Source organism: Meles meles, chromosome 1 (genome assembly GCF_922984935.1).
Source record: "Meles meles chromosome 1, mMelMel3.1 paternal haplotype, whole genome shotgun sequence".
NCBI classification, from domain to species: Eukaryota; Metazoa; Chordata; class Mammalia; order Carnivora; family Mustelidae; genus Meles; species Meles meles.
Window position 1 is genome coordinate 145203269 of NC_060066.1, and position 16079 is coordinate 145219347.

Below are 16079 nucleotides of genomic sequence, written 5' to 3' on the forward strand. Positions count from 1 at the left end.
CCCAGGTCTCAAGCACTCAGATGAAAGGTGGAAGTTTAGTTTTTTTGTTTTTTTGGTTTTTTTTTTTAAGATTTTATTTATTTATTTGACAGAGAGAGATCACAAGTAGACAGAGAGGCAGGCAGAGAGAGAGAGAGGGAAGCAGGCTCCCTGCTGAGCAGAGAGCCCGATGCGGGACTCGATCCCAGGACCCTGAGATCGTGACCTGAGCCGAAGGCAGCGGCTTAACCCACTGAGCCACCCAGGCGCCCGGAAGTTTAGTTTTTAGCTTTGCATTTGTCAAAACAGATCCTTAAGGTCCCTTGGTGCCACTGACTGAAAGCTGGGCCAGAAGAAACCTCAGTAAGCAGCCCGCTTCCTTTTGTCTCCCCGCAGGGGCCTTTGTCGTGTGCTGGACCCCAGGCCTGGTGGTTCTGCTGCTCGATGGCCTGAACTGCACGCAGTGTGGCGTGCAGCACGTCAAAAGGTGGTTCCTGCTGCTGGCGCTGCTGAACTCCGTCATGAACCCCATCATCTACTCCTACAAGGACGAAGACATGTACAGCACCATGAAGAAGATGATCTGCTGCTTCTCTCAGGAGAGAAACCTGGACAGACGTCCCTCCCGCCTCCCCTCCACCATCCTCAGCAGGAGCGACACGGGCAGCCAGTATAAGGAAGACAGTAGCAGCCAAGGCACGGTTTGCAACAAGAACAGTTCCTAAGCTGTGGGTGTCCCCGCGCCCACAAGGGCCTCCTCTGAGAGGGGAGCTGTGAAGAATGGCTGCCTGTCTCTAACAACGCCCACCTACAGTGTTAGTTCAGGTCTCAATCACTGGTGGATTTTTTGAAAAATTATTTTACATAGTTTCAAAGCATGGGCAGCAAAGAGGGGACACGATGCATTGGAGAAAATGCACAAAAGAGGGAAGACAGTGCAGTGGAAACCTCAGTGATGTCCTTGGAACCGCTCAGAGCACCATTCCGGGCCCTGCCGCCACCTTGTAGCCATTCTCTTTGTGTTTTAAAAGGATGTTGTTGATAGAGGGCTTAAGCCAAGATAAATAATAATGTTACTTGAGCCACTTGATGTAGCTGCTTGGAAAGCCTATGTAGTTCTTTCTGCATGCATTTAAAATTTTGAAAACGCTTCATCTATGATATTTGTTTCCTCAAAGAAACCATGGCCCATAGTTCCATGTTCAGGCATCTCAGAGTCAGTCACAAATCAGTAAGGGCTCCGGATTAGACTTGATTTTTAACAAAAAGAACATCCTGAGGAAGAAGATTTAGTTACTAACAAAAAAAGGTAAATGTTAGAAACTTTTCTTGAAGCAGGAAAAAAGGCCTTGATGTGGTCATCTAAGTGTGCATGGGTGTGTGCACACACCTGTATGTTTAAACATTTCTGATTTGTATTTAAAGACCTCAAGGACCGTAATGGTGAAAGAAAGTCACTGGCCATCCAGACTGTTCAGTCTAGGACTATAGCTGTAAAAATGACCTGTTGTGCTCTAAAAGAAAAGAGAAAGAGGTGATTCATTTGCAAACAGACATACAGACATACAGCAGGGTAAAAGGTGATATTGATAAATGGGCTGAATTCCATTCATATAGGATAAAATATGAGGTTGACTTGAGCCTTTATCTTCAGTTACCTCCATACCACTGACGGCTTGTCAGACTTAGTATATGGAATAATTTTCTTGTTTCATATTTTGCCCACACTTACCGGCATATATTTCTGGTACTTGTCTTACTTATGGACTGAATTTTGATCCGTGTTCAATTTTAAAATATTCTTCAAAGAACCAAGTAAGCAACATGAAAGGCTAGTCAGTTAAAAAAAAAAAAGTGTCATACACATAGGCTACTGACCAAAGGTTTTTATATAAAGAATTTAGAATATATTCAGATTTTAAAATAAGAATAACTTCAAGGCAGTTATAGTATTTATGTAGTTTGCAAAAGAAGTTTACATTTTTTTTTTTTTTTTTTTTGGCTATTGTGATGTAACATTTACGTGCAAGAACTACTTGGAATAAAGGGATTTGAGAAGTTGAGCTTTTTAGATGTAATGGCCTAAAATAGAGAGTATTATGATTTGAAGGTGTAGATTTCACAAACTCCATGTAGTAAGTGGGTCTATCTGAAGCTTATATCAAAGCTACCGATAAAATAAAATAAAATAATTTGTTCTCTCTTGTTGAGGTGCGTTATTGCTTTGGGTATTTTCTAAGTAAAAATACAGTCTGTGGTGACTATAACATCCATTTCTATTGCAGAAGAAAAATCAGATTTGCCCTGAAGTACATACCCTCCGTGTTTTGTGGAAGCATTTTGAATCTACAGCTGACCAAAGGGTGGAGGATTGAAATTGAACTCCAGTCCCTGAATAGCTACTAAGGGACCTTTAAAGGTTTTATTTTGAGGAAAGCACCATTTTTAGTACTCTGCAGCAGAATGTCATATTCAGAATAGTGTCTGGAGGGGATCCAAGCGTAGAAGTTCATGATGGAAATATACAGCTTTTGTTTTTATATGCACACACATACCTCCGAGATGGTGCAAGAATCGAGAAGTTGTGTGTGTTTGGGAATGACAAGTGGCAACAAGGCTCACCCAGAGCGTGGCAAGCCTATCTCTTAGCTGGAGAAAAAAATGAAGAAAGAACATTTTTCCTCAAATCCGAGGACCCCACGCTTACCTGCAAGTCATTGAGAAGATGGTTCTAAAAATTCAGTCTAGACCTTTTCAGACCAACCCTTGACACAAAGCACGGGCTACTCCCTAGCCAAACAAGATTTAATTTTCTTAGATTTGTAGCAGTGCCCAATGTGTTCTTATATATCTGTGTTGGTGAAATTTGGTTCTTTGTGAGGATTGCCTACTTGGAAAGAAAGAATTTTCACAAATAAGTTGTTGAAGATTTTTGGTGAAATTTGTTTTAAGTGAATGGTGGACTTTGGGCCATAATGTGACCTTCAGAAACATTAAGCACTGAAATAATTATGGCCCACATTTGTGTAATTCCAAATGCAAACAATAATAAACCATAGAATAAATGTAAGCCTCTAACAGAGCTCTACTTGCCCTCACTATCAGCTAGCCCTTTGATGCTTTTTTATAAATACTGACGATCAAAATTTAGAAATTTCACTGCCCTTATTTTACTGGGCCCACTAAGCACATGCATAGCCAGGATCCAGGACTGGGTGACGTCAGCAGCATCAGCAGGTGGCAGGCGGGGGGAGGGGAGAGACATGGGAGCAGGTGGTCTAGCTCTGTTCATCTGCTGATGCCACCCTTCAGACTATAGGGCATGCCATGTCCCGGGTCCGTAGACTCATTTCATGAGGTTGAAAGTGTTTTGTGCTTATTAGCTCATTAATCCTTTAATCATTCGGGGCGGGGGAGAAGAATACTTAGCCCTCTTTTAATTAACTGAATAGCCATAATGAAGGTAAGCCTGTGGAGACATCCATGAAGGTGACTTGGCGACAACCTCAAGCCCTATTAGAACCCGGAGTAAAAATAACCAGTGTCATTCTACACAATGATCCATTTCACTGTGTACTAAAAAGAATTTAAAACTTGCAAGCACAGATCTGATTCCTGGGATACCTACCAAAGGATTCTCTCCCCTTGGTGGACTAGTAAGTGTAATACTGAATTGGAAAGCCCTAGGGCTCTTTCCAGTTTACACAGTCTTTCAGGCAGGGGTTAGAATCACTTGAAGAAATGAAAAAATTTTAAAGTAAGGGAAGCTGCATTTTGTGTGTGCGATGCTCTCTTGAAACATGACTTAATTTAACATACTCATCATTTAAGATCTGTTTTCACAGAAGAAGAATGTTGGGATGGAAGATGCTGTTGCTGTGGGGGTTGGGTTTTGGGGGTCCTAATGCTGTATTCTATTTTTACATCACTCTCCCTGGTACTTTTCAGAGTGTGCTCCCTCCAAAATAAGACTGCAGAGTGTTTTATCATCTATAACTTCTGAGCTAAAGGTTTGTAATGCAAATGGCAGTACAGTGGTCACCACAATCACATGTGGAGGTTCCAACGGACATCAGTAAGAACATGGGTCACACTGCGCCGCGGATACAATGCAATACCCTTGCATCCCAGTCCACAAACGTGGTTTGCAATTCCCTGGGTCAGCTGGCCTTGGAATGCACAGTGCTTGCCAGCTTTGTAGGGAGTTGCAGTTTTGTACAGCAAAAGTTTATAAAATTTTTCTATATCAGCCTCTTCAAGTTTGAACAATTCAAATTTCCATAAACCATCTGTGTTGTATTTGTTACTGAGATTAGAGCCTAGCACATTCTGTATTAGATGGTTATATCAAAAAAGTGGGGAGGGGAGAGGCTGCCTGTCACAAGCCCAGGTTACATGTTTGTGCATATTAGAAAATGCTAGCCCTTCCTCAAGATACTCAGCTTGGGTCTACTGGAAAATCATCTATACTAATTTTGTTAGCAATTTACTACTGTGTATCAAAAAACTGTACTAATATATAAGCATGTCCACAACATGATTGGCATCCTTAAGAGTTGTTCATTTCACCACTCATACACATGTCCATGACAACCATCTTAAAGCAGTAGATTGGGGGCACCTGGGTGGCTCAGTGGGTTAAGCCTCTGCCTTCTGCTCAGGTCATGATCTTGGGGTCCTGGGATCGAGCCCCGCATCGGGCTCTCTGCTCAGTGGGGAGCCTGCTTCTCCCTCTCTCTCCGCCTGCCTCTCTGCCTACTTGTGATCTTTCTGTCTGTCAAATAAATAAAATCTTTAAAAAAAAAAAAACAGTAGATTGAAATTCAGAATACCAGGATTCCAATTTTTGTTCTGCCCTAAACTATCAATGAAACTCTGGGTATGATTGCTGGCCTACTAAATGAGAAGGTTAAATGAGAGGCTTAAATGATCTGTAAGAACATTTTTAGCTCCAAAATTCTGTGATTCTATACATTGCCTCCCATATATGAATCACGTAAAGAATGCTAAGTCTTTGATTCTTGCGATTTCACTCCTTGTGGACGTTTGAAAGAGAAGGAGCTCTGTTTTTGCTTATTATAATGATTCTCAGGTTGGGGGCGCCTGGATGGCTCAGTCAGTTAACAATCAGCCTTCAGCTCAGGTCATGATCTCAGGATCCTGGAATTGAGCTCCATGTTAGGCTTCCTGCTCAGCGGGGAGCCTGTTTCTTCTCCCTCTGCTCCTACCCCCACTTGTGCACTCTCTTTCTCTCAAATAAATCTTTAAAAAAATGGTTCTCAAGCTTTAGTGTACACTAGAATCACCCAGGGAGACTGTCTAAAATTTATGAGGGCCTCCGGGGTGGCCCAATCTGTTATGCATTTGACTGTTGATTTTTGCTCAGGTTTGTGATCTCAGGGTCTTGGGATCGAGACCCACATCCAGCTCCCCACTCAGTGGAGAGTCCGTTTGAGATTCTATCTCTCCCTCTTCTTCTGTCCTCCCCCCATGCACATGCTCTCTCTCTCTCTCTCTCTCTCTCTCTCAAATAAAATCTTAAAAAAAAAAATCTATGAGATTAAGGTAGATGTAAAATGTGTGGTTATAAATCCATCATCAATACAGGGGAAAGGATTTCTGGAATAAAATTAAATTGTTCATCAAAATAGAGAACCTAAGAGACCTGACAGCCTGCTTATCTGTGCTAAAGTGAACTTAAATGTGAAACATGTAAACCACTGTTTGCTCCAAGGTAAATAGAAACCCACACATTTATTTTGACATTTAGCAAAATCTTCGAACATTCCCTAGGTGCTAGGGAACAAATAAAGAGTCCTACCCAGGGGTGCCTGGGTGGCTCAGACGGTTAGGCATCTGCCTTCGGCTCACGTATGATCCCAGGATACTGGGATCTAACCCCACATTGGGCTCCCTGCTTGGCAAGGAGCCTGCTTCTTCCTCTTTCTCTCCACTGTCCACCCTGCTTGTGCTCTCTTGCTCTCTCTGTCAAATAAATAAAATCTCAAAAAAAAAAAAAAAAAAGTCCTACCCTTAGGGGTGCCTGGGTAGCTCAGTTGGTTGAGCCTCTGACTCTTGGTTTTGGATCAGGTCATGATCTCAAGATTGTGAGATCTAGCCCCGTGTTGGGCTCCACACTCAGCATGCAATCTGCCTGAGATTCTCTCTCCCTCTCACTCCCCCTCTGCTCCTACACCCCCTGGGCGCTCGCTCGCTCTCTCTCTCTTTCAAGTAAATAAATAAAATCTTTCTTTAAAAGTCCTGCCCTTAAAAGAATTAACCAAATCATAAATCAAATACATGTATATAGAGAAAATCCAAGGGACATAAAATGAAAAGGAGCTGAAGATACTAAAGAGGGACAGGAATGGATATAGCCATCCTCCAGGTACCACTTTGGAACATTGGTGATACGGGGTTATGTTTTTTAGATCTGTCCTCTGTGGTGTAATTCTTGATATAGAATTCCCAAGACTGGACAGAAGAAAAGGAAATCACATAAGGGGGTGACTTTTGGGGTTAAAATTAGTTTACAGTTTATGGGTTAGGGATCTGTTACTGGTAATCTAAATTAGATTTGTGTTTCTCTTAGGTGAAAGCGTGATCACAGGTTTATGTAAATTTGGAGATAGAACACATCAACCAGGCTTCGGTTGGGAAAACAGAAACCATTCTGGGTACTTGAAGCAAGAAAGTATTTAAAATAGGCAACTAGGCACTTACAAAACAGTTGGCAAAGTTAGAGGAGCAAAGGGAAGGGAAGCCCATGACCAGTTCTCAAGATTTGCAGGTAACTTTCTGGGATATGTTGCCACACTGGTCAGGAACTTTTGGAAACTGCCTCCTGCGGCAGGTTATTTGTGAAAGGACACCCAGAGACCACTACGAAATCCCACATCCGTTGCTAGAGGAAGAATATGGCTTCGGCTTCCCCTCTGCCTCCCTCATCTCTCATAACTGTCTGGCACTGACAGCATCAGGACTGGGATGTTTGCTGGCTTTGTGTTCCGGGAAATATGGTTCCCACACTTCCAGACTTTCAGATTCAGGGGCAATAGAAAAGATTAGCAACACAGCCATACAGCTGACGGCAAACAGCTAATCCAGCACATGGAGAAAGAAAAAAGGGAGAGGGGACTTCTTGGCTTCTGAGAATTTCCCCTTTCTGAAATATGTGTCCTTTAGTTTGTGTGTGTGTGTGTGTGTGTGTGTGTGTGTGTGTGTTTTAACTGAGGGGTAAAAGGTATAGTTAGTTCTGCAATTAGGGGTGAAAATTCTCTAAAAAATAATGTGTTGGTACATTTAATTTACAGGTTCCACACACATTTTGGTGTATGTAACTTCCAAAGGCTGAATGGGAATAAGACAAGAAAGAACATAAAGGCAGAGTTCACTTATTATTGACTATTCATTATCCAAACCTATGATATCAAAGTTAAGATTAGAACATGAGAAATAAAATATTTTTGTCACATACAACCATGACAAATATAGCTTATTCAATCTTTCCTAAAGGTTTAGATACTCAAAGAGGATCTTGAAACAATAAGGAATGAGCCAACATAGATGTAAAACTCAGATTTGCCAGGTCATTTAAAGTCAGAACTCGAGTTTCATGGTCTTAAAAGATGCAAAGCATCAACCCCTTCCTGAGTAGAACAGTCATAGATCTAAGTTTCAGAGTTTGTGGTTTGCTTGGGCGGAAAGTAACACTAAAGTTTTTTCTTTTGACAGTAATTAGGACCTGATAAATGCATCTTTGTGAGGAAGTTGTAATGTTGCGATTATCTTGAATTTACAAATACGGAAACTGAAGACCACAAGATTGAATAAGTATGTCAGATTCACAGTGACTAAATCAAGGGTCAAACTTAGCTATTTCAACTTCTTCTCTAGATTTTCTTCTCTTTTCAGAGAACAGTCCTTAATAACCGTAGATGACCTTGGATTTCAAAAAGCCAATGTTAAATCATAATAGGTTAGCCATTTTAAGGATTAAGAATGCTCATGCTCTTTGAGCTATTCAACTTCTGAGAATGGTTCTAAATTAGGAAAAGGCTTTGTACCCAAAGGTGGTCAAAACAACATCTCTAACACTGGAAACTTCTGAACAATGTAATTATTCAAGCACCATGATAAACAAATGTAGAGCACTGTAAGCAAGCACGTGGACTCTGGAACCCTACTGCCTAGGTATCTCAGCTTTTTCACTCGCTGGCTCCGCGACTCTGGGCTAGTTCCTCTTCCGGCAATTCCACCTATCATAGGCTAATGGAGATTAAATAAATTATGCCAAGTGTTTAACATGATGCTGGGGCACTCTGCATGTGTCTTTATTGTTATGGATGGAACGCTGTTCAGCAATTTTAAATTAAGGGCATGGTTAATGTAATAATATTGAAAAACACGTATGATGAAGGATTTGCTGATAGATTGGATATGATAGCGAGAGATGTGTCTTAAAGAGACTTTTAGGGTTTGGGTTTGAATTTCTTTTCTTTTTCCATTTTTTTTTTTTTTTTTTTTTTTTTTTTAGATCAACAGCTTTACTGAATGTGGAGAGCAGAGCTCCCTTCCTCCTGCAGTGCCAGCGGCCTGGGCCTCAGGGTCAGGGCATCTGGGGCATCTGGCAGGCAGACCACAGGTCAAAGGTCAGAGGCCAGAGGCCAGAGGTCAGAGCCCACCTATGCCCAGTGGGGCCCCAGAGTGGCCGCACGTGTGGGGGTGTGGCTTTCACCTCCCTACCCCAAAGTGGGCTGTGATCTGGGGTCCCGGGCACCGCTGGGGTGTCCTCTTTCACTGGGAACCACAGCCAGAGCCACAAGTGGCCAATGCCAATGCTAACCTCCCAGCTATCACCCCATGAAGCCCTTGGGAGGTTGAGGGAGTACGGGCAGCCACCAAAAGTAGAATTTCTTCTCTCTTATATGGAGAATTTGGTTGGAGCTGGAGATTTGGAGGGGTGGGGGGTAGGAATCAGGAATTCAGTTGTAGTGTGACCTTCCACGTACAGAGACAAAACCAGGTGGAGGTGTCAGGAAGGCAGCTGGATAAACAAATCTGTCCGGGCAGGAGAGGTTCATCTGGGAGTCACAGTATATGAACGGCTTTTAAAGCCATGGGGTTCGACTAAATCACATAGACAGTGAGTGTAGATAGAGATAATAAAAGGTCTGAGAACTGACTCCTGGGCATTTGCAGTGTTTGAGGTCAGAGAAGAGTCTGTTAAGAAGACAGAAGGGGCAGCCAATGATGCAGGAAGAGAACCAGTGAAGACCCAGAGTGATCCACTGTGTCAAACGCTGCAATGGGAGGCTTGAGAATTGACGTTGATTTGGCCTTGGAGGTTTCGGTGGCCTTGACAAAGCTGTTTCAGGGCAGTGGTGGGGACGAAGGCCTGACTGCAGGGGCTTTAAGGGACACTGGGAGGAAAGGACCAGGGACAAGTAAGGACTAGCTAGTTTTAAATTGCTGTTTTCTTTTCCTAAAAAGGGACCCACAAGGTGGGAGAGTAGTTAGAGGGGTGTGTGCAGTAATGGGTGGCTTTTTTTTTTTTTTTTACAGATTTTATTTATTCATTTGACAGACAGATCACAAATAGGCAGAGAGGCAGGCAGAGAGAGAGGAGGAAGCAGGTTCCCCACCCAGCAGAGGGCCCAATGCGGGGCTCTATCCCAGGACCCTGAGATCATGACCTGAGCAAAGGGCAGAGGCTTAACCCACTGAGCCACCCAGGTGCCCCGGGGGGCTGGGAATTATTATAGCATGTAGTCACTGGTGAGAATGGTCCAGTAGAGAGGGATTAAGTGACGATTCAGGAGAGTTGTGGTGATGATTGCTGGAAAGGGTGAGCTTCAGGGTTTAAGAGAGGATCTGGTCTGTCACAGCAACAGGGACATTCCGTTCACAGTAAGAGGAGAGAAAGCAGGGTATGCACGCAGGGAGCCTGGAGATGTGCTGATGTGGTATGCTCGGGGCTTTCTTCCCGTCTTATCGGTGAGTGCCGCAGACGCAGCCGGTTAGCAGAGGGTCATGATAAGGCAGGAGGCGTTCAGGAGTTGAGGGGAGAAGAGGAAGTGAGAAGTCACACCCAGGAGAGCAGGACAGTGAGTGGACGAGGAACTCAATAGGGCTGCTGCACCAAGGCCCACCTAGTGAGGCTAGTGGGACAGATTTAAGACCATTCAGAAAGTTCCTGTATTTCCCTCCAGCCTGTCTAGCTGCTTGGCTGCAGCCATGATGTGGACAGAGAGCTGAATTATCTGTCAAGTAACGTCTGGGCTCTGTCCCAACCAATTAAATCAGAATCTCTGATTTAATACAACCATGGTGTATATCTGAAGGGATTGCCATGTGCAGTCAGGCTTCAGAACCATGGATTAAAGCAAGAAGGTGAAGGGAAGGTTCAGAGAAGAGCCTATGATCCAGAACACCCTGCTGTGAAAAATTCAGTGTCTGTTTAATTACTAAGTGGGGACTGAAATTTTAACTGAGCAAAGGAGCCCAAGAGGGGAAACTAACATTAAGTGAGTGCCTACTAGGGTTAGAAATTGTGCTGTGTGCTTCACATGCTTGGTCTAACATAAGATAATAATTAGGTAAGACTCTTAGAGGTAAGAATTTTTAACCTCTGCTTTGCGGTAAAGAACCTGAAACTCAGACAGGTGATGTGAGTGGTCCTTGGCAACCCGGCTAATAAGTAGTAAAGCCAGGACTTGGATCCGGACCAATTTTCTCTAAAGGTTTTGCTTAAGAGTTCATGAAAGATGTGAGACTACAGCTGTTGTGTTCAAGGAGGAAGTGGATTTTGATTTTGGACATGTAAGAGGGCTTCTCAGCCGGAGGGATAGTCAGAAAAAAGGCCTGGAGGCAAGAAAGAACAGGACAAATATAAGGAATGTTCAGGGAGAAGGACGCCTCCTGTGGCCAGGTGTGTTGAGGTGAATAAGAGAACACATGATCCGACCAGACCAGCCGGCAAAATAGATGAGTTGGGGGAGTGGCTGTCCTCGGCGGCCAGATCGCCGGGCAGCCTGCCAAGGTACTTGGGGCTCAAGGAAGCTGCATTGCGGAAGTGCTAAGCAAATGTTCCCTACATTGTTTGTACAATTCATTATTTTTAAAAAATGATAGCTGTTGGGCTCCATTGAGATAAAAGATGGCCTCTGAGTATAATCTCATTATCATCTGTCACCATGGCTGGGGAGCTTTATGTGTCCACAGAATCTCAGAATCTATATTTCTCTAGCTTTAATCTCAGGGTCGATATCCCAACACAGCTCTGCTCATAATAAATAGCTCATAGTAAATGATAAAGTAGGCTACTGTGTTTTATTTTATTTGGCTTTCAAGCCAATCAATTTTATAGCTGTCTGTTTGAGTGCTGAAAAAAAATTCTGGAGACAGCAAAGAATCTGATGAAAAACTAGAACACGCTGACAAAATGAATCTTTAACTCCCCGGCTTCTCCCATGGAAAGAGGCCCTAGGTAGACTGTTGATTACGTATCTAATAAGGCGGCTGCTCATGGAAATGATCCTTTTGATTGGTTTGCAGACGAGCTCTATTTTATGCCCCTTTGGCCAGTGATAAAGCTTCTCATATGCACTGGTACAATATATTCAGTAATGACATTGGTTTGCTTGCCTTCTGTCAGTGACTTTTTTTTTACTTTGAGAATATGGAAAATCGTAATTCCTGAAATGATAGCAAAAGTGAGAGAGGGAAAGAGATGAAAAATAGAAATAGCATCTGTCCTCAATAGTACTGCTGATTAAAAATCTACTCTCTTTCTGCCTAGTATTCTTCCTGGAAATATACGTGGTTCAAATAAGGTGGAAGGTGTCTTCCCTGTCCTGGGGTAGAAAGTCTACACTTCAGAGGTTTTTTTTTTTGTTGTTGTTGTTGTTGTTGTTTTATGTTACATGGGGAAAAGAAAAAGGAAGTATAAATGATCTGATCAAAAACGATGCCATGAATTTAACAACAAAGGCAACTTCTAGGTGTAATTGTTAGTCTTGTCTGTGTTTCAAGTTTCGGACCTAGGAAGTCTGTTTGGTTTGAGCCATTCTTCAAGACAGCAGGCACTATTCATTCATTCCCTGAGCAAACTTGACGTTAGACAGTACCTCCCATGAGCCAGACAGTGTGCTCAGTATTGAGAAAAATCCCAAAGGAAATAAGATAGACTCTGAGTTCAAAACCAGCTTACACTAGCGACTAAGGGTCTTCCAGTCGATATTCATGGGACAAGAAAGGGACTGATAGTTACAGGTTGCACCAGCTGTTCAGAATGCATGACCAAAGTTGTGGCTATTCAGAGTGCGATTTGGATTGCCTTTGTCCGGCTTGTAGGGTATAGTATAAAGGCCACGATTGCTGTGGGATCAACAGAAATCTTCCTAAGGACAAGTGTCTGCGAGGGCATTTGCGTGTGATGTGTATATTTTATGTAAATTATGTGAATGAGTTGTAGGCATACTTTTAAAAAATCATCGTGGCTATCCTGAAGTGCATTTCTTGATTTTTATTTCCTTTATTATTTTTTAATTATTAAAATCCATTCGATTCCCTTATGGAAGTCATGCAGAAAGGTAAAAGATGTTTCACTGGAGAGGAAGAGTCAGGGGAAATTGGGACGGCTACAGCCGATGTAACCCAAAAGGGCTCGCTGTCAGCACATGGAGGACATTCTCAGAGTTAGCTGCAGACTCTGGCGCCATGGAGAACACAGCTCCTTGGCTTCCAAGGCCGCACATTCTCTTCATTGTCCCTTCTCCATCTCTTTTGCTGGTTTCACTCTTCTGCTTCACGTCTTAATCCTGGTGGGGGCCACCACTGGTCCCTCTCTCTTTTCCTTCTACCTTCACTCTTGGTCACATCATTAATTCGCTTGGCTCTGAAGGCCATCTATATGCTGACCACCCTCCAATGTCTATCTCTACCCAGGACCTCTCTCTTTCTGTCTCTTCCAAACTCTAAACTCAGGTAGAAAAGTCCCTTTCAGTGTCTAGTGGTCATTCCCTCCCACCCCAAATTTGCTCTCCTCACAGCCCTCCCCATCTCAGTTGACGGCAGTACAGTCCTTCAGGTTGCTCAGGTCAAAAATCTTAGCGTCTTCCCTCACCTCTCTTTTCCTCACCCCCACATCCTATATATCAACAAATAGTACTTTTCAGCATAAAAGAAAATCCAACCACTTCTCACCACTTCTAGTACTATGTTCTGGTGTGAGCTACCTTGTCTCTTGTTTGGATTCCTACATACCCTCTGCTTGGTCTCCCTGCTTCTCCCCTGCCCTCCTACTATCTATTCACACTGTGGCCAGAGTGATTCTTTGAAAATTCAGGTCCGATCCTGTCATCCCTCTGCTCTTGGCCTTGTGATGGTCTCCTGTCTTATTAAAGTGGTGCCAGTGACCTTCATTGTCTAGGCCTGTCATCTCTCTACCTTTTCCCCCCTATTCTCCCCTGTCTCACAGCACTCAAGTTATGCGGTTGTCTTGCTTGCCCTTGAACATGTCAGAGATGCTCCCACTTCAAGGCATTTGCACTGTTGCTTCCTCTGCCTGAAAAGCTGTCTCACATGTATCTGTATATGGCTTACTCCCTCAGCCCCTTCAAGTCTTTACTCCAGTGTCCCCTTCTCCATAAGATCTTCCCTGACCATCCTATCTAGATTTCAACCTGCCCCACTCCAGGCATTCCCCTGTCCCCTTCCCCTGCTCCATTCTTTCTATAGTACTTTTCACCTTCTGGAAGCCTCCCCCTGCCTCATCCCTCCATAAAACAGGGATGATTGCTTGTTTTGTTCAGTCATCATCCCATGCACTTAGAACAGTGCCCAGCAAATAGTAGGTGCTCAATAAATATTTGAATATACATAAAAATGAATGAATATATGATATGCAGGAAGGAACCTCCTTTTAAGGAACATTTCTACCTATACCAAATTTGTGTTCAAATAGTCCCTAAGGATCGCTTCTCAGCCTTTTGGCTAAGATCAAGTGTAGTATCTGTTCTGATCAGTTTAATATCTGATACGTCCTCTATCCGAGGACAATATATTAAATGGATTTTTGAAGTAGGGAGTTGGAATAGGAGCTTACTCCGTCCACTCCACGCATCAACCTGGTATTGCAGTACCTCCAGGAACGGTGCCCTCTCCCCACTAAAGTAGTAAATAAAAGATTTGTTTAGGAAAAAAAATGGTCCCTAAGGAAACATGGAAACATTCTTCTGAAATTCTAGTGTTCTAATCACTAACACTTTTTGTGTGCTTCTTATAAACTGGGCACTGAGAAAAGTACTATATGTGCACCATCTCTCTTAGTCCTCACAACCCAATGAAGTAACTTGAAATGATGTTACCAACACCTTATATACAGGCAAACACCAGCTCAAAAAGACTAGGGAGTTTTCCCAAGCCACCAGCTTATATGTAGAGTTTCTTTACCACTCTACAATGCCATCTCCTTTAAGTAAAGACCTACTATTGAATTGGTTCACCGAGACTCTTTTTCAACAGCTTGTTCAAAGTCCTAAGAGAATTCCTAACCAATCGCTTGCACCTGGCAATGGAAAGACCTTAGAAGTATGACCGACTAGCCAGGCAGAACCATAAGAGAGATACAGAAATTCAATTGGATACTCTTTTAGTAACCCTAGATATTGATGATTTTAACTGATTGGAAGGATATGAAAAGAATCCAGGATTCTGTCAAGTACAAATGTCTTTAGAGATAACCATACAATATATTTATATACGTTAAGAGTCAATAAATGCAAAACCTAATTGAATAAAGTGTGTAGTCCAGGTGGGAGGAAGTTAGTGCAGAAGTCTGTGAGGAGATAAAGTAATCCAGTAAGACAGAATGGGAACTCAGAGCCGTGAACTTGAACAAGCTCATCTGAAAGGCACTGATGCTGTAAACAGAACTAGGAAGTCCACAAGTGTTACTGCCAGAAAGGCACTCAGATGCCACCTCTGGGCAGCACCATGATTCACTGGAATAACAAGTCCCCTTGTGGGTAGAGAGGGTTAAACAGTGGTGGCTCATGGCCCCCCCCCCCCAATATCTCCACATCTAAATCCCTGGGACCTGTATATGTTCCCTTCTTTGGAAAAAGGATCTTTGCAGATGTAATAAAAGTAAAGATTTTGAAATAAGAGCTGTGGTCCAGTGACAAATGTCCTTAGAGGAGACAGAAGAGGAGGCACACAGACAAGGCAGTGTGAGGCTAGAGACAGAGACTGGCGTGATTTGGCTTCCACAAGACAAGAAAGACAAGGAATGCCCAGAGCCACCCAAGCTGGAAGGGGCAAGGAGGGATGCTCCTCTCAGCCCTCCCGAGGGAGCAGGGGCTTGCCGGCACCTTGATTTCAGACTTCCAGCCTCCAGACTGAGAGAGCAGAAACTTTTGTTGTTTCAAACCGCCCCGTTTGTGGTCATTTGTCACACAGCCCTAGGGAGCCACAGCACCTAAGAATCACTCAACCCCAGGCCGCTTTAGGTTTAAGTACGGACGCGTTTAAGGAAATCAACCTGTTGTATATTAATATTATGTGTGAGGGAGAAGCTTATATTTAGTGTTTCATGTACCTGTAATGTTTAAGACAATTTGACCTAATATTAAAATGAATAGGATTTAAACTCCATTTTATAATGTATGAATAATTGCTTTAGATTTTTAAGATATGCTTTTATTAAGTTTATATATACAGTATTATAATATTTAAAAGGTTAGCCCTCCTTACAAGTTTGACTTATTAGTGTTCTTTGTTAGCTGGGTACTCGGGAAGTACTAGTTCAATCAAAGCATTGAAGTAATAAAAAAAAAAAAACAGAACGCATTGAGTTATAAATGCAATTTAAAATGCTTGAAGGTATTAGCTTATAGAAATAGGATCACATTTAAAGGCCTTTACCATAATTTAAGAATATATAATAGGCTATATACATAATAGACAAGGAACAGTAAGATTTGATGCAGAACTTAAAAGCTTCAGGAAAAATTAGTTTTTTAATCTGCAACTTTAAGAAATTGAATATTAATTTTTAAAAACAATGTGAACCTCTGAGTCATTTTTATTGCCTCAGA

The 16079-nt window shown here is 42.6% G+C and overlaps 1 protein-coding gene and 1 non-coding gene across 5 annotated transcripts in view; both read left to right on the forward strand.

Moving 5' to 3' along the window:
• Positions 1 to 2268, forward strand: part of LPAR3 (lysophosphatidic acid receptor 3) — a 105508-nt gene extending 103240 nt beyond the window's left edge. For all 4 annotated transcript variants that reach the window (XM_045989732.1, XM_045989653.1, XM_045989823.1 and 1 more), the window contains one exon: positions 376 to 2268. In XM_045989732.1, the coding sequence (XP_045845688.1) occupies positions 376 to 704 (329 nt within the window). In that variant the 3' untranslated portion in view covers positions 705 to 2268. The remainder of the gene's footprint in view (positions 1 to 375) is intronic.
• An 11686-nt stretch (positions 2269 to 13954) lies between these two features.
• LOC123927647 lies at positions 13955 to 14145 on the forward strand. The gene has a single exon (XR_006815500.1). It is a non-coding gene; the product is annotated as a U2 spliceosomal RNA (small nuclear RNA).
• The last annotated feature ends 1934 nt before the right edge of the window (positions 14146 to 16079 follow it).